At 42.2% G+C, this 19,429-nt stretch overlaps 1 protein-coding gene across 5 annotated transcripts in view; it reads left to right on the top strand.

Annotated features, from left to right (window-relative positions):
- The window catches only part of GRIA4 (glutamate ionotropic receptor AMPA type subunit 4), a 229,062-nt gene extending 218,354 nt beyond the window's left edge, over positions 1–10,708 (top strand). The window contains exons 14-16 of one of the 5 annotated variants that reach the window (XR_014546993.1): positions 76–190; positions 2,501–2,615; positions 4,957–5,091. Coding sequence is in view for 4 of the 5 variants with exons in the window: in XM_083609036.1 (XP_083465162.1) it covers positions 2,501–2,615; positions 4,957–5,091; positions 10,272–10,436 (415 nt within the window). In the remaining variant the exon portion in view is untranslated. Of the gene's footprint in view, positions 1–75; positions 191–2,500; positions 2,616–4,956; positions 5,228–10,271 lie in introns of those variants that run through there. The other 4 variants (XM_083609036.1, XM_083609035.1, XM_083609037.1 and 1 more) reach the window with 4 other exon arrangements.
- Positions 10,709–19,429: the final 8,721 nt, after the last annotated feature.

The raw sequence follows: 19,429 nt of genomic DNA, 5'->3' as shown, positions 1-19,429 counted from the left end.
CTTTTTAAGTCCTCGTTCCTTCTAACATCTTAACGGCTATGCAGTTTCTTACAAAATATGTTTTATCGTTTCAAGAAATGCTGTTAACCTCGCAGTTTTAAAACTGAATGAACAAGGCCTCTTGGACAAATTGAAAAACAAATGGTGGTACGACAAAGGAGAATGTGGCAGCGGGGGAGGTGACTCCAAGGTTAGCCTCAATGTCACCAAAGCGGGTAAACAGTATGTAGAGTAATTGGTGCATCTGCTGGGGCTCTTTCCTTCCTTGCCACGAAATCCTTGACGGCATTGATAAAAAAGCGAAAAACCAACATCCAGATGTGTGCAATTACTGTCAAAGCAAAAATATTTGCATCCTTGCTTTGAGTCTCAAGCCCAACATATTGGCCTGGGAATCCAAATCGTCATTTTGCATGTCATACCTGGAATCTCTACATATTAAAAAATCAAAACAGACTTGACGCTAAAGTTGGTAGGGACAAAGCAGCTTGGTGAACATGCAGCGGAAGACATTAGCACAGCACAGCAGACAAGATCACAAGAGCCCAACTAGCTCCCTGTCTCTCCAGGTGAATGACTCAGGCTGCTTGTCCATCACCAACTGGTTTTTACTGTAGCTGGAGGTTGGTGGGCCAACTTATTTTGTTTCATTTATTAAATTTATGTCCTGCCCCTCCTCCCAAAAGAGCAGAAGGCAGCAAACACACAGGCCAGAAAGCAATTAAAACATTTAATAAATCAATTGCAGCACAAATGCAGACTGGGGAAGATCTCTTCTTAAAAGGCTTCTTGGAAGAGGAAGATTTTCAGTAGGCCACAGAGACAACCCCGGTCTTTCACTGAAAAAGAAAATCCCCATGGCTACAGTCACTACTTCATCCAAAAAACTCTCTTTAACTCTTGGGTGGGTGGCAACTAGCAGGCCAGCTAGTTGCAGGGGCCAGACTTTGCCCGGATAGCCTCATTTCTATGATTTCCCTTTAGAGCACACCAACACAAAGGTGGATTTATTGTTGTGGTTTCTGCAAATGAAACCTGGAAACTGTAGTTTTGTGAGAGTCGGGCCCAAGCTCTGGTGCACAAGTTGTCCCCTGAACACTAGCATTTTGGCATAATTGTGTGTGGGGGGGTAATGTTTTTGTTTGTTAGTATGTTGTGTTATTTTTGGGCTTTAATATGTAAACTACCTTGTGATCCTTGGATAAAGGGCAAAATAGACATTTAAGAAATTAATAAATCTTGATTTTATGATCCACTCTACCTGCTCAAAGTGTCATTCAGTTCCCATAGGAAAGAAAACTCATGTAAACATGTGATTGCAGGTGCTTCCTTTACAATAATAAATAATAATAATTATAATTATTATTATAATTATAATTATAATTATAATTATAATTATAATTATAATTATAATTATAATTTATTTATTTATTTATACCCTGCCCATCTGGCAGGGTATATTATATTATCTTTATATTATCTATATTTATCAATCACATTTATACCCCCCCTTCTCCCAAATAACCCATTGGCTTATTCCATGTCATCTTTCGAACAACCCTGTGGAGGCACTTAAAAGCTGAAAGAAGCCCAGTGCCACCCAAAGGAATGGCCTGGTTCAGTAGGGTTTTGATTTATACACCTGGGGACACACAACATACTGTGCTCTAAGCACAGCTTTCTAATATTTTTTAATGAAATTTGTAGGCCACTCTCCATCACCAAAGGATCCCACCCATAACATAAACATCATGATGCAACGAAATTAAATAAAGATCAGTTTAAAAGTATAGCAGCAATCAGTGCAGCATAAAATAACGTTCAGGTGTCAGCCATCTTTACCGACTTCTTCTAAACACCCAGCGGGATAATCAGGTCTTTAGTTGGTGATATAAAAACTATCAAGGGTGTTGCCATCCATACCTTCCATGGAGAGGGAGGCAGCTATATCTTCCCTGCTTACTGAAATATACAACGATAGGGAGGCCCATACATATTGGTGCGCATTGGGAGCCTAAACAGATTTACACTGAAACAGATCCTACTCAGCCTCATGGAAACTACTTCCCAGCTTTGGTCTGCTGCCTAAATTGTCCAGTTGATATTTTGCTCAAATGTCAGGCTAGGTGAGTTTGAGGACAACGGATAGGCAATCTGGTAATCAGGTGCTTCCTTGTTTCGACATTAAAAAAAAAAGTGGAAACATTTCCAACATCTGGTTGCGTTTTATTGGTCGGCCACTGAATGTCGGTGAAAGCCAATAGTTTTGGGTTCACAGTAATTGCACGCAATTTTTTCCCAAGCCTTCCCCAGCAGTATGTGCCCATTACCTGAAGCGATGGAGCAGGTCCCAGTCGTATGTCTGTCTCTAACCCTGTGCACGACATAAGCAGCCTCTGTGGCCTCCGCTCCGTCACTTTGCAATGCGATTCTATGTAGTTTTACTTGAATAACATAAAATAACATATATAATGTTATTTATGTTATTTCCCACGTGAAGAACTCCTGTAAACCTTGCCGTTCTGAAACTCAGTGAGGCAGGCGTCTTAGACAAGCTGAAAAACAAATGGTGGTACGATAAAGGGGAATGTGGACCCAAGGACTCTGGAAGCAAGGTCAGTCGCTGCAGTTCGGGACCCGCTATTGTGTTCACGAGGGAGCTAATGTTCACGTAGGAATGGAAATAAATGAGCTATTGAACAGGCACCGTGCAGAAGGCACTTATCCTTTCCCTCCCAACCCCAGGGGGGCAAGATGAAGTGGTCGCTTGGATTCGTAAACCCTGCATGAGAAATGCAACACATAGTCAAAGCATTAATTAAAGCCCTTCAACACCAGCTTCATCCCAGGCATGTCCCCAAATGCCAAACCCTTAACTTGCTTTTAAAAAAAAAGATGCTCCGGTTTATACAAGGGCATGGTAGCACCTCAGTTATGGAGCACTCACTGAACATGCTTTTCTAAAAGGTCTTCTGTTGGTGGGCTTACAGTCATAGAATTGTAGAGTTAGAAGGGAGTCTGAGGATCATCTAGTCCAATGCAGGAATATACAGGGGTCGAGCCTGCAGCCTTGGGGTTATCAGCACCACGCTCTAACCAACTTGAACCACTTAGGTTCAGAATGGTCCTGTTGATCAGTTTTAGAAATGATTGCAAGATCTGAAGATTATATTGCATTGTGTTATATTTAATATACTGTAACCCTGATCATGTCTGGTGGACCTTCACCCCACCAACATCTGGCAGTACCTCCACGTCAACTTGACTCCTGCCACTCCTCATTTTAAAAAGGAAGGCCATCTCTCTTGACGGTGTTTTGCAAATCTAACAAGTTTGGAGGCAGATTAAAATGTTACGTTCCTCACCCATCCCATCCCCCCCACCGAAACATGAACAACATGGAAAGATGTTCATCCTACACCTGCCCAGCCATTAGTTGGAACATTGAATAATGCATCTTTAAATTAAACTATTTCAGCAACTGAACTCGGCGCTCATCATGGTGTGCGAATTCCACATAGCTCAGAATAAAAAAAAATAAGTCTCACTCTCAGCCCATTTTTTAATAAGTGTTTATTACGACAGGCATGCCTGCATAAATTGCTTAATTAGGAGTATAGCAATGGGCGGTATAATGTCAAATCCTTTTTTAAAAAAAGTCTAAAGTATTATGATGTACAATTACATGCATCTTTCTGAAATCCTGAAATGTCAAGTGTGCAGTCTCATGTTCATGCCATTCACTCATTCAAATCAGCAGTGAATTGTGGCCACACGAACTCGCAGGACGGAAAGCATCCACTGATTTGAAATGCTTACTTAACACTAAGATTAATGCCTTAAATTAAAAACGTAATGGATTTTTTTAAAATTACGTATCTAACAATTTACCGCATCAGCACTGCTGTCCCTTAGTGAGAAGAGGTCATAGCTCATTGGCAGAACATCTGTTTTGCGTGCAGAAGATCCCATGTTAAATCTCTGCCATGGTAGGACTAAGAGAGAGTCCTGTCTGAAACACCTGAGCACGGCCAATCAGTGCAGAACACTGACCTAGGTGGACCAAAAGTCTGAATCAATACAAGGCAGCTTCCTCTGATAGTAACAATAAGTACTTTAAACAGCAACCCTGAGAAAACCAGGCAAGCCAGTGGTCCCGATCCGGAGAATGCTGCTACGCTTGTTTGTGGACTTGTGCAGATGCAGCAAGATTGTTCCCTGAATTTCCAACGCTCCAGGCCCCTCTCCCTCTCCACCATACTGCAAGTGCTTCACAAACCAGGCCTCTTTCTCCTTTAACAGTATAGTAGGAAGTGAGAAGGCTGTTCTTTGTGAGGAAAGACTCATTTGTCTCCTAGCTCACATCCTACATGAGGCTCGGGAGCTGTGACAGGAAATTTGTTTGCCTGAATTTTAAAAAGTGATTTAAATGTAACGGACATTTAGCCTTTTATTTAACCAGCAGTTGGAAGACCGGTCTGGTGTTTTCTTTTCCAAATAAATATATCGGAGCATATTTATCCTAAAAGGAGCCATGCCATAGATCACTTAGGCTACTTAATGATCCTCTAACGACCCCGTGTTCAGGCCACCATTAAACGTCAAGTCGAGAGAGGATAGATATGCTTTATTGGCGGTGCGGTTAATTGTGGTAGACTATTTCACCGCCGTTCATTACCGAGGGGCTAATTGCAACCGAAAGTATTGGTTAAGCACATGTAATCTTTCGTAGCATTTTGCTTCTGAAAACAAATTGTTTGCTTATATACGTATGTTTGTTTTGCAAGTCAGGGCAGGCCAATTATCTCGGAAGACGTTTGTCTGCTCCCTTTCCCCGTGTATTTCAATGAAGCCGTCGCTTATGCCTCTGTACTTGTACTGTGCTGTTTTGTTTGTTTGCTCTCCGGCCGCCTCGCGCCTTTGATCTGACACGCACACCCCTTTTTGTTTCCCCAGGACAAGACGAGCGCCCTGAGTCTCAGCAATGTTGCGGGCGTCTTCTACATTCTGGTTGGAGGCCTGGGCCTGGCTATGCTGGTGGCTTTGATAGAGTTCTGTTACAAATCCAGGGCAGAGGCGAAGAGAATGAAGGTGGCAAAGAGTGCACAGACTTTTAATCCAACTTCCTCGCAGAATACCCAGAATTTAGCAACTTATAGAGAAGGTTACAACGTATATGGAACCGAGAGTGTTAAAATTTAGGGGTAGGACTTAGGGCCCTACTACAGTGAGTGGCTGGTGCATCATCATCTTGTCATGCGGTCTTGTGCCCTGTCTGTCCAGTGGTGGTAACTGCTTGCTTATCGAGAGAGCTTCCTCTTTTGGAAAAACAAACAAACGGTTCGGTTAATTTTGGCTGCAGATGTTTAGTATACTTTCCTATATGTTGCTAATAGACATCTGCATTGCAAGGGGTGGTTTTTTTGGTGCTTTTTTATTTTTTAAAAATGCATCAAGATATATATAGAGAGATAGAAATATATTGGATACAATGGGTTTTAAAAATATATATTTTAAAAATCTGCAGGGACATCTACGGCCGCCCAGAGTGACTGGGGAAACCCAGCCAGATGGGTGGGGTATAAATAAATTATCATTATCATTATTATTATTATTAGAAATTTTAGATTTCATGGTGAACATTTATATTTCTGGATGAAGGATGAGGCCAAGCAAGATCCTAGGCAGACATAAGAGAAGATGGCTTTTCCAAAAATAATTCTAGGTGCTTTATATATGAAGGAGGATCAAGACTCAGGCTTGGTGCACCTGGTTTCTTCTGTTCTTGGATGTTCTCTGTAGATAGTCTGTTTAGTTAGTTCTGGCGCAATCCTTTCCCTACTTGTTTGGGAATACGTTCCATTGGAATAAGTTTGTAACAAATTTGAGGCAGGTGATGCCCCTCAGGATGTGGTGACCGCCTCTTCATCGGACGGCTTTAAAAGATTAGGCAAATTCACAGAGGATAAATCTATCAAAGGCTACTGGTCAATAAGGCTGTATGCAGCCCCCAGGATCAGAGACAACATGCCTCTGAAGACCAGCTGCTTGGGAGCAGCAACAGGAGAAGGCTAATGTCTTCATGCTGTGCTTGTATATATCCCAAGAGGCAACCGATTAATAAGGGAAATAGCAATGCTGGACTAAATGAATCTTTGCTCTGGTGCACATGGACCATTGCTTTGATCCAGCAGGGCTTCACAATGTTTTTCTTTAAAAAAACAAAAACATCTCCTTAATAAAAGTGGCTTACTTCTGAGTCTACATGCATACGATTTTGCTGCTAGTTAGTTTTACTGCATTTGCAAGAAGATTTTCCTTCAATGAGCTTAAAGTGATCTGCCTCGCAGCATGCAGTTTGGAAGGCCACGGCAAAATTCTTCAGTACAGGGTGGCAAGCAAAACTGCAGCTTTTGCTCATGGAAAAAGAGTGCCCTGTTTGTCACAAGCAGGAGAGCTACTCAGGGCTGGAGGAAAGAGAGTGGGTGCTCTTAGGAAAGCATACAGGTGCACTGATTGTCTTCTTTCTTATCCCCCTTCATCTCTGAGCCAGAAATATTTAGGATTGTCAAAACTGTGGTATGGTACAAATGCTCAAATCCTACATACACATTCAGCTGGAAATACGTTCCATTGAAGTCAATGGGGCTTACTTCTGAGTAGATGTGCATAGTAGGGTGCTGATCATCAGAAGGTCCCAGGGCAGGTTACAACCATTTAAAATTCAGGATTAAAACAGTTAAAGCAAATTGCAGGAATAGGGTGGGTCCTAAAACACACACATCTCAGTACAGTCATACCCCGGCTCCCAAACGCCTTAGGAGTTGAACGTTCCAGCTCCCGAACACTTGAAAATTTGAAGTGATTGTTCCGGTTTTTGAACATTCTTTTGGAAGCCGAACGTCCGACGGTGCTTCAGTGGCTTCCGATTGGCTGCAGGAGCTTCCTGCAGCCAATCAGAAGCCGCGCTTTGGAAGTCGAACATTTCGGAAGTCGAACGGACTTCCGGAACAGATTCTCTTTGACTTCTGAGGTATGACTGTACACTTTAATAATACCCACAAGACCAGTGATATGGCAATTAAAAAACAAACAAACACAGAGCAAATAAAGCTTAGGTGTAAACTTGTAAATGTTAAGCGTTTTATTTTGCCACCTCAGACTTTAAAAAGAAAGGCATTCTATTTATTATTTTTATTTTTATTCATGCAGTGCTGGCGCGCATGGCACTGCAGAGCAGGCAAAGTGTGCTTGTCAAATAGCAGGCCCCTGCCCCAAGGAGACTGCAGCCAAAAGGCACAGCCGATACACAACAGAACCATACAATGCAGAACAAACACAGTATGACCAGAGATTGGCGTGTGGTCACTGTAGCTGGAGAGCACCGAGAAATAGGTGGGTTTCCAGGAGGGGGGCGAAGAAGACATGGGAGGGGGCTTGGAGCACATGGAGTGGGGAAGTATAGATTCCCTTTCCGAAAAGGTTTCCTTGCCCATTTGTCTGTTACCTTTTGTTTCTGCCAGAAACAATTTAAGAGGGAACGTGGCTTTCAAAACCTTTCTGTGTTCTTGAAAGTTTCCTCTTTCTGTTTCTCCAGCAGCAGCTCCACTTGTGCAAGGTAAAGGTAAAGGGACCCCTGACCATTAGGTCCAGTCATGACCAACTCTGGGGTTGCGGCGCTCATCTCGCTTTACTGGCTGAGGGAGCTGGCGTACAGCTTCTGGGTCATGTGGCCAGCATGACTAAGCCGCTTCTGGCAAACCAGAGCAGCGCACGGAAACGCCGTTTACCTTCCCGCCGGAGCGGTACCTATTTATCTACTTGCACTTGATGTGCTTTCAAACCGCTAGGTTGGCAGGAGCAGGGACTGAGCAAAGGAGCTCACCCGTCACGGGGATTCGAACCGCCGACCTTCTGATTGGCAAGTCCTAGGCTCTGTGGTTTAACCCACAGCGCCACCCGCGTCCCATTTGTGCAAGGTGCTAAGCCGTTTTTAACGCACGGCAGCAAAAAGCACATAAACTCACTTGGTGTGGGAGGGGGATTATGTGGCGAAACCCATATATTTTTCATTAGGATTTTTACATAGAGGACACTGGGTAACGTAGTGAATGACCTCCTTCATAACCATTTTACATGAAGGCTGTTCCAAAGGTAGCTTCTTAGAATCACTAGACAGAAAGACAGAGGGCAAATTGATTTTGGTCTTGCAAAACAAGCTGGCTTCTGCCCAAAATCAGACTTTTTGCAATAAGGAGAGTGACAGAGCACACTATCTAACCCTCCTGCAAACAGTTCAGAACAAATACAAAGACAATGTCTTCTAATCTCCCCACAAACCTCATCTAAACAATTCAGGAAGAATGCCCAATGAACAGGCTGTCCGGAAGCAACCTTTGTATCATATAACCTCTCTAATTAATGAAACAAAAAGCACTTTAAACTCCCACCCCACCCCATGCTTCATTTATAACTAGGATTATGTAGAATTCACCTGTCCAGTAATGAATAAGGTGCCAATGGTTGGGTGGTTCCATCCTTTAGCAGAAACATGTCAGTTTCCTTAGTCTTTCCCTGGTTAGTAGCTCTCTATCTTTCCATGTTCCTTGTGATTCGGTGTTTCCATTTTAAATGGCTTTTAATCTGTTTGCTTGTTTTCACCTTTGTACGCTACTTTGAGATTTGTGTTGATGTAGGTGATTATAGAAACACCATAAAACGAATATAATAAAGCTTTACTCAGGTCTCAGGCAAGAAAAGGGTGCATCTGCAGCCAGGGCCAGAGGTTCCCCCATCCTCAAAAAGCGAAGAGATATGTCAGCCATGTTCCTTTTTGTCCCACATCTTTGTCAACTATCCGTTTTCGCTCTGTTCCGTTTCTCAAGGTCGATTCAGGAGGCTTCCCCCAGAAGCTAAGCGTTTCCCTCCAATTCTCTCTATGCAAAGTCAAGGAGGGTCAGGTCACTCGCTCATTTGTAGGCACCACCCAATGCAAAAAAATACCCTTATAGCTGGTGCTCTCGGGACAATCTGTTACTGCAGAGGGGTGGGATTGTCTTAATCCACCATAAATGTCCTGCTTTGGGCCTTTTGTGTGTGTGTGTGTGTGTGTGTGTGTGTGTGTGTGTGTTGCTCTTGTCCCATAATATGCCACGTGTAGCCACGTTATTGCCACAATTTCAGCGAATAAACTCATTTTATTGGAGAGTTTGGCCCTGGTCCTACAAAACTTAGTGGTGCCAATGTCCCATTTCAAATCAATGGGCCTTTAAAAAAAAGAAAAAGAAATTGCAAACAATGAGATGCTTCTTTCTAAAAGAAAGCCTGCCATGGATCTGGCATTCTGAAACCTCAAACCTCACCCCCAATAGGATTCCAGCCCTGGAGTGCAATTCTATGCATGTTTGCTCAGAAGTAAGTCCCACTGAGTTCAGAGGAGGTCGGTTACTCCCAGGCAGGTCTAAACCATTTTTTTATTTACACAGGCCTTTGAGACAGATTTTGAATTCTTCACATTATGTATATACATTTTTTTTTATTACAGCTGTTGTTTTTATTAGTCTTTTAAGTATTTACAACTTGCCTTAATTTTAACTGAAAGGAAATCAAGGTAGAAGTGGAAAGGAAGGAAGGAAGAATTCGGCTAAAGTCAAACACTTTTAAGTCCCATTTATTTCTGTGGAGATAAGCATATATTTGGATTTTGTTTTCATTTAAATCAATGGGGCTAAAAAGGGGCTTAACTTTGGCTGGATTTTCATTTAAATTTACAGAAAGCCTGTAACTTTTTTTTATTCAAAAAATGCAGTAAACGAGATGATATCAGCTTGACAAGACTTCAGATTTACGAGCTAATTTGTGAGACAATTCCCAGCCTTACTGCTATCACATATACATGAAAATGAATTTGGAGGGGTGGGGAGGAACAAGAGATTGATTCGTAGGAAAACTGGGCAACTGAGTAACATTTTACACTTGCCCACAGAGATTTGACTTTTACTAAATTTTAACAGAATGAGAATCTCCAGTTTAATCTCTTTTAGAGCATTGATTATTATTATTATTATTTTAAAGAGTGTGTTAAATGCTCTTATATCTATATCATTATATAAACAGTTAACGTGATAATGCAGATGTCTACACCTAGATATTTTTGGTGTTTGCTGTGCACTGGTTTTATTGGGGAACAGAAATATTGTAACACTTCCTTTCTGCCTCCTCCCTTTCTTCTTCTCCCTCTCTCCCTTTCTGTCCTTTCTCCTGCCTCCCAGCTGACCTTTTCTGAAGCCATACGAAACAAAGCCAGATTATCCATCACAGGGAGCATGGGAGAAAACGGACGCATTCTGACTCCCGACTGCCCAAAGGCTGTACACAGTGGAACTGCAATTAGACAAAGTTCGGGATTGGCGGTAATTGCATCAGACCTACCATAAAAACCAAAAAAATATCCGAGTGCCTTAATTAAACTGTGTCAGTGACTGACGGGAATACAGCATGGACTGTAACACGACACGGGGAAATGTCATTGATGAACTTAGAAATGGGCTGAGCATGGGAAGGGCATCTTGGCATGCCAGACATCAGCAGCAGCAAATGTGTGTGCATGGTCTCAGCTCGGAAACCCAAACTCAGATTTTATATCAGGAAGAAAAAAATCATAATTTAGTTTTGTTGGGGGGAGGCGGGGTTGGGACAGGAATATTAACAGTGACAAATTTCACTTGAGCGGACTTTCAAAAAACAAAACACCAACTAATAGGACTTGCCAATTTAGCGCATTAAAACTGTGAAGAATACACAAGAGGAAAAGGCTACCTTTTGGTCTTTGTCTAGGCAACGTGGAGAACCAACTGCTATAGAAGTCAATGAACATGCTTACCTGTGTTTCCCGACGATCAACATTATACAGTGGGAAGACTGTCCGGCTGTGGAAACAAGTCACTAAACTGTGATAAGAAAATAAATATGTAAATCCTGTGAAAAAATAAAATAAAAGAAATTAATTACTTTTTTCTTTGGGGAAAAAAAGAGGAATATTGAAACATGCTTGCTTTTTAACGGATGTAAATTCAGTAGAGGACAACACAATTCTTTTTTCTAACCATCTTAGGGAACAATTCATTGCAATAATTGATATAAAATGTCATCACTGTAATAAAATTCAGAGACTTTTTTTTTATAAACATTGTTGGTCATCCTCATTCTGTCCCATCATTCCGTGTTCCATGGATTTGCATCTGTCTAACTACAAGAAACCAACAAATAAGTTTAGAGAACACCATCAGTCTGCAGTATAGAATCAAAAGAGACTACGGGTCACTCATGTTACCGATATTATTTATAATCTTGTTCTGTGTAAGAAACTGTGGTTTTTGTACCCACCAAAAAAGAATAAAACAACAACCGTTCTTTTAATACCTGCTGACCTGGAGTTGTTTTCTGACTATCAGGAATGCTGTTCCCAACAGGTCAATAGAGCTGAGGGCAAATTGTATTGGAGACAAATTTGCATTCTGACGCCAAGAAGTGTGACCGGGCTTGAGTTTCTGGCCAGAGAAGCAATGGACTGTTCTTAACTTTGCTACTGGTTCACTCCAGCATAAGAATCCTATGTACAGCAGGCAGGGATATATGTATCCTGTGCTTTAAAAATAAATCTCCTCTGAGGGAATCCAAATCCCGCAACAGCAAAAATGTGTGATTCTGTATCTTGCATACATTATGCAAGTTATGCTTGTGTGCTTGGTGACTCAACTATTGCACAGTCTATTCAGCTTTTTGCTTTCTGTTTTGCATAATATATTCTGCTTCTGCTTGTCATGGGGGACGCTTTGTAAGGCACTGAAGCCCACCGCTGTGCACTGGAAACTATGTTCAGCAATTTCCCTGGCTTCCACGATGTCACGAGGCACAGTCCACACCCTGCTGAGGATCTGGTCCCTAAACCACTTTCTTGGCTTTTGGCTGCACATGTGCAGGATTTCATCATACGCAAAGCCCCAACAGAAGACAGGCAGTCACAAAGTAAGACTTCTAAATGGACTCTTGGTCTATTTAACCCAGTATTGTCTACACTGGCAGGCAGTAGCTCTCCAGGGTTTCAATCATGGGTCTCTCCCAGCCTGGAGATGTCAGGGATTGAACCTGGAACCCAGGTGCTCTACGGCTGAGCTGTGGCAGGCAGGTGGCAGCTACTAACAGCCAGAGACTGTTGTGAAATTCTGGATTTACGTAAAACATTCACAGTTGATGTGTGGCCCCTTGGTTGCTTCTATCCAAGACTCGGGGGGAATAATTTTTCACTTTCCTGAGCTATCTTTCTTTCTGGCCACACAAACACTGCTTATTAATGGAATGGGTTGGTTGCATTTGTCATTTATCCCAAGACAAGCATGCATGCAAATTGGGACCGGATCCATATTTCCCCCTGCTACAGTTTGAGCTCAGCTTCCCTTGCTATCGCAACCTACTTGATGGACATATTGGTCAGACTCAAATACTGATTTGGTAGTCTGTCTTGATTCCCTATGGTTCAGAAGGGCTACCTATCTTTTCTTTTTTAAAAAAAGGACCAAAGGTACCTTGATTCAATTAAATGTGCATTCTGCAACTTATAAAAACACACAAAGAGAGACTCAGTCTTAGGGGAAGAAAGGAAGATGGGTTAGTTGTCAGTCAATCAGCAATATGAGCAGCCAGATTTTGCTGGAAATTGAGAACTAGCTTCCCCTGACCCCAATCCAGGAAGGGAAATTGTACACCTAAACAACATGCACTTATGCTATGGATTTACTACTCAATTTGTGTACATCTGCATGCAGCGTTTTTGTGTTCTATTTGTAACAGTTTCCCCCTCTTCTCACCAGCAAATCTGTAGCTTAAGGAAAGGCTGTGCTATGTCTCCCAACACAAAATGCAGGAGCCACCTAATTCTCTTATTGGATAATTATTGGGGTAATATGAATGCCCTCTGCCCTTCCAATTCCTGCCTCCTGGTCTAGCAGAAAAGGAGCATGGGTTGAAGGGGATCCATGCCTTTCTTTCTTTTCCCTTTGTGCAACCCAAGGAAGAACTGTGCTGTTAATAAAGCCTGCATTGGGCTAGTAATTGATATATCCCTGCAAGAATATTGGAGTATGAAAAATATACTCTGATGCCCAATTCAGGATCTCCCCACCCCTCCGTTTGAAGAATATAGAACCAAGTTTCTTAGGAGACCCACATGGTTTTAGATTTCCAATGCTAATTCTCCAAGACAACTAACAGCAAGTTCAGTCCTTACATCCAAGCCAAACCCCCAGCCATTTCTGCATGTCGTTGTTGGTACATCTCGTAATGTCCAAAGGAAAAAACTTGTGCAGACTGTAGGTCTTCATGCTGTTTGTGGAACCCTCTGCAGGTTGGAATGCTACGTTCCAGAATGCTGAAATGACAACACATTCAGCTAGCAGTACTTCTTAGAAGCACCCAAAATTACTCCAAATTCTGTCATCCCAAGACATAAAGAAACATACAGCAGTTCTAACAAGGGACACTGAAAAACAAAACTTTGGGGCTGTGAAAAACGTTTAAATGCGTAAGATTCCACTTCTCCAAGACCTCTACTCCCTTCGTTTGCATGGATAGTTGTCTGTAGGCAGAACTACAACCTTACACCAAGCCAGGTTGGTCAGAGGGATGGGCTTCATTGAAGAAAAAAGCAGTTTGGGAAACAGATATGGAGAGCAGCATGATAGGCAGCATTACACAGTACAGGAGTGGAAGAACTTGATACAGGCATGCCATTTTTGGGCTCCACGTAATAACCAACTGTTTTGGTAGCATCATTAATATATTTTTATTCAGATCACAAGATTGCAGTGTCCATAGCAAGCCATCTTACAGACATAAAAGTTTAGAAATTATGGTTATGATCTATTTCCATAATGTCAGTCCAATCAGGTAATTAGTTTTATTTTTACTCAACAAAATGTGAGTTCTCTCTCTCTCCACTCCCCCCTCCCCCTGTGGAAACCCATTCTGGAAAACGTTTGTGGATGACAATAGTTATTTCATGTTTTATTGTAAAGATGTATGAAAGTAACAAATGAGGCAGATCTTCTGCTGCTCTCAGCACAAACACAGTGCCTCAAATGTCCCTCTAAGGCCACCGCTTGCAACATCTGAAAAAGCAAAACAGGACATGCTCTTATCAAAGTCTTTGGGTCAGAGAAACACTCCTCAAATCCATGCAGCTGCTGATATGCACACATCAACAACTTTGGAATTAAAAACTGCCCCTAATGCTGCTATTTTGTATTTCTGTACAGTGCTGCAAATTTATAACAAAAGTTGTTTCCATTTTGAGCTAATTCTTCCTCACCTTCTTTACACTGAAGAGTGAAAGGATATGCTATGAAATTCCTTGGAAAATGGGACCAAAGTACTTTCTGCATTTGCAGTATCGGTCAAACATACAGCTGCTACCATTCCAGCTACTATTTGATTTTGATATAATATTAATAGTGTTCTAAACCCTCCCTGCAGAGCAGTCAAGTCCTTGTTTAGGAGACTTACAATCTGCATTAGACTGAAAAGAGATAGCAGAAGTTAGGGAATTACAAGTGCCAGGTAATATGTTGCATGTACCACAGATATACTGTCCAAACTGGGGTAAAACTCTGCAGCAAATCTTTCCTTCCTGGTACAATAGTTAGGATCCCTTACCACAAGATGATCTGGGTCCATCAGCGGTTCCAGTTTGGTCCATGAGGCCATTTTTTTTTCACCTGTCAATCAGCTGAGGTTACTCCAGTGAGTGGGTGCTGTCAGCTGATGGGCTAAATTCAATTCTGTGTGGGCTGTGGATGCAGCCAAAGCAACAGGATTTAATTTCCCTCCACCCAGAGGGTTAAACCCTGCTCTGCTCAGCAGGAGTCAGTACAAAACTTTTCCTAAATCAGAAAGCCCGTGAGGCCAAAAGTTTCCCCACCCGTGCCTTATTCCATAGAGCAATTTATGGGATGTGAAATCTGTGGTTCTCCAAATGTTGCTGCACTATGACTCCCATCAGCACCACCCAGCATGTTCTGTAGTCCGGAATGATGGGGATTATAGTCCAAAAGCACAATCCCTGTTTAAAACCAGCTGCATTGGTTGCCAGTTGGTTTCTGGTTCAATTCAAGGTGCTCACCTTACTGCTTATAGCCCTAAGCAGCAGAGGAGACCCTCTTAGTAGTTCTACCCCCCCTAAGAAGTTCAGGAGCAGCATCCCTCCGTTAGAAGATGCAATGTGTAGCCTGGGTCCTGGGCATGGTACAAAATAAGAGATATTATATAGTGGAGATATGGGGAAGATGAAGGAGAGTGACTCAACACAAGTGGATGAGGAAAAGACTGAGGAGGACGACTTGGGGAGGATAGATCTGGAGACATGTAGAGAACATCATGTCAAACATCACAATGTGCTTGTAGTTTGTCCAGCTTGTTTTATTTTCATTTTTCATTTGCTTTATTTGTATATATAATTTTGTGTATCTGTGCATTATAATATTTGTAACATACGTGTTCTGTCAAGCAATATGTATATATGGGGGGATGTGATTTTGGGGTGGGTGGGGAGGAGAGGGCACAAGGCAGTCATTTCATTTCACTGCAGCAACATCCCTCCCCACAAAAGAAATGTGCAGTTTAACATATTTCAGGTCCTTATGCCACTACCTAGTTAATGACACAGACAGTGGCGTGAAGTGAAGAAAGCTCCATGTCAGGATGTCAGGAACAAAGCCAAACTGAACGACACATTGCAGAGGTGAGACAGGTAAAACTCAAGGGCTACCTTTTTCAGTTAACTTCTAATGTTGACTCCTATATAATAATTTCCTCGGATTGCATGCTAGATTTAAACTTTTGGATAAATCCAAGCAGAGCCTGATAGGGAAAGGCTGCATTGTTTCGAGCCTCTCTGGACAAGAGCTCTGTTCAGCTCAAAAGCCTGCTAGTTTAACACTACCGAGACAAGTGCTTATAATAAATAAGGTAAAAAAGTAAAGGTAAAGGACCCCTGGATGGTTAAGTCCAGTCAAAGGCAACTATGGGGTGTGGCACTCACCTCGCTTTCAGGCCAAGGAAGCCAATGTTTGTCCGCAGACAGCTTTCCGGGTCATGTGGCCAGCATGACTAAACTGCTTCTTGTGCAATGGGACACCATGACGGAAACCAGAGCGCACGGAAACACTGTTATCTTTCTGCCGTAGCAGTACCTATTTATCTGCTTGCACTGGTAGGCTTTGAACTGCTAGGTTGGCAGGAGCAGGGACAGAGCAACGGGAGCTCACCCTGTTGTGGGGATTCTAATTGCCAACCTTACAATCGGCAAGCCCAACAGGCTGTGGTTTAGACCACAGCGCCACCCACATCCGCTAAATACAATAAATATAAAAAATACCACCATAGCGACATATTTGTATACAGACTTCTAGGGTGCTAGCAAGACAAGGACTGCTGTGTACGCTGCCCAGAGTTGAATTAATTTGGTTTTGGGGTAGAGGAAGTTTGCATTAAAGCAGAAGTGGACACATACATTGCCAATTGTCACACTAAGGGGGAAACTGGTGAGAAGCAACATTTACCCAGGGAAAAACATTTCCTAAAACTGGGAACGGCTGTGAGGAGCTGGGATTTGCATCTGTTTAAAGCACGAATGTTTTACATAGCAGTTCTGGCTTTAGAAAAATTCAGTTCCCCTAAAGGCTCTGGGATAAGTTAACCGATTATGAAGGTATTGCATTAAATGGGCCTACTTTGTGCTCACACAACGTTCACATCACACACTGCATATATACTGTGGGGTTGCCATGTGTGCTACTGCATCTTTGGTTCATAAATGCATGAACTCTCTCCATCCTACCCAGCATGAGTGGGTGTGCTAAATCAATATGCTGGATTCATAACTCGCTCAGGTGTAAATGTCGTATTACATAGTCCTGCTCCAGATTGACATGGGTGCTTGAGATGTGAGTTTCTCCCACATTTCCTTAGACTTGAAAGGAAGCAGGCTGTCAGAATGCTGCAGACAAAATACCTCTGCTGTGAATAAATAGAGGAGTTCAGGCTCCAGGGCAATCTAAGACATCAGCATTCATTAGCAGCAAATATTAAAATGTAAAGACTTCTAAGATTGGCTCTCCAAGGTGATTTATTCTTCACCAAGATGAAAGGGCTTTGAAAGGGTTGATGTTTTCAGCAGGATTATAGACACCCAAGTTTTAAAACAAAAAATATAGCATAGCGCATATCAATTTAGCTCTTGGGCCCAATGTGTGAAGCAAAATATTATCGGTGGTGAATTACCTCACTAAGGAGCTATTCTGACACACAGTAGTTCCATTATGTGGATGATCATCTGATGTGCTTCTAGCAGATAGTGTTTTGCAACAATAAATACTGGAGATGATGTGTATGGATTGCTTATATTTTTGTCCCATCCACTGGGGTTCAGGGGCTCGGGGTAGTGCAGATTTGCCCCCCCCCATTTTCTCTTCAGATCCAAGAGATGAGGTCAAGAGATAGCAACTAGTCCAAGTTCACAAATAGAGATTCATGTTTCATGTTTGTTAGTAATAGGTGGGCTCCCATGTTGGAGAATGGCTCAGAGTAAACCAAGCTATTCCCCATCTCAAAAAATGGGGAAACAGCTCAACATAAGCCTATACAATCTAAATTAATTTGGACCCTGCCAAGCCAACAGACCCCACAGTCTGATGGACTTTAAAACTTCTTCGGACTCGTTCTTTTTCCCTCCCACCCTCTTGCTTTGCTATTGTTCTGGTAGCAAACAGGAGAAAGGAAAGAAGGAAAGTTGTTTCTCAGTTGAGCACCTGCAAGGTAGAGAACTCCCTCCTTTCACATACTATGCCGGAACATCAATCTTGGGATATGGGTGTCTGGATGGTGGATAGCAGGAATTGTGTGATGAGTATATTAGAGAGAGAAGGAACTGCATTTTTCTCCAGCTTGGAGTCAGAGAATAATCAATGTTCACCTGTTTAAATGGTAAAAGTCCCTGAAATCAAAGTTTATGAGCCACAAAACACAAGTCTCAGTGGCATCTCAGCCTTCACTCTATCCATTACACCACACTGGCTTCCATTGATAACTGGTGGCATATAATTGCCAGTGTCCATATATGAAAATATTTGGGCATCACTGAATATCCCATCCACCATGGCAGTTATAACTACTATTAGCAAATTATTATTCATATAAGGCCTTAGTTCTTCATGGGCTTGAACCCTGTTTGCCTTTAAGTCATTGCTGGGTTTATCATGCCCTGGGAAATCTACCGCTTAATAATTTGCCTAGGGTGGCAAGAGAAAACAAGTTGCAGAGATCCATCCATCCATGCCTAGAGACAGATGTTTCCATCATTCTACTGGTAAGGATATATTCTGTTAACATAAAAATTATGATGTAAACTCACCCCGTACCACTCACTTGAAAACCAAGTAATGGCAATCAGCAGGCTCCAATGTAAGCATCAGTGGAAATGCCCAAACTGCTACAAAGTACCAGAAGCCTATGCACAAGCCTCATTGAATGGCCACTTCATGGCCAGATTATTTATCTGAACCACCACTCCAAATGGGAGACTGTTGCAATCAGGTTGAAAGTGTATGATGATTCCCAGCTAGGATTATATGGCTTGTTTGTGACAGAATGAATTGTGTTTCTATTAAACATGGATTTTCATTTGTGAAAATGATCACCTAACAGCACTCTTAACTAGAACTTTAAAACAGCTAAATTAACTTTTAGAGTGTGAAACTCTGGTAGTTCTTATTCCCTTAATCTTCTTATCCAGCAGATAACTATCCCACTGAAAAGCAGTGTTCAAACTCCTAAACAGACAAGTCAAATTAAAATTGTACTCTTTCCCCATCTCATTCTAGCTCTTCTGCTCTCCTTGATGGTGCTATCCATCAAGAGCAAGCTATCTCAGGATGGATCATAAGCCTTGTGTAATGTAATTACAGACTTTAAAGCATTGCATTACACAGCATGAAATGAATTGGCAACTCTACGCCTTATGATCCAACTGACTAATGATTGAGTAGTACAATTATAGGGTGGGGTGGGGAATGGAAACCAGGCACAGTATACCACAGCCCAGTTACTCAAGGAATTAAAGCAGGTTCAAAGAGTAGCAAAGGCACTCAAGACAACAGTGGTAATTCATGGAGGAGTGGTGTAATACGCTGTCACACCAAGTAACAACCGAGGGGCAGAGAAAACCCTTCACCATACCCCTATTCCAGCATGCATTGCTGGAAGGCAGAGTAGCACCATCTCAGTGCACAACTGGTGAAATGCTGCCTGTGTGTGCAGCTTGTCATCTACCAATTGTGTGCTACTCCAGCAATCTTCAGCTTGTAAGGGTATGGGCACA

Source organism: Podarcis filfolensis (assembly GCF_964270895.1).
Source record: "Podarcis filfolensis genome assembly, chromosome: 4".
Lineage (NCBI taxonomy): Eukaryota > Metazoa > Chordata > Lepidosauria > Squamata > Lacertidae > Podarcis > Podarcis filfolensis.
This window is presented reverse-complemented; position numbering and strand designations above follow the sequence as displayed.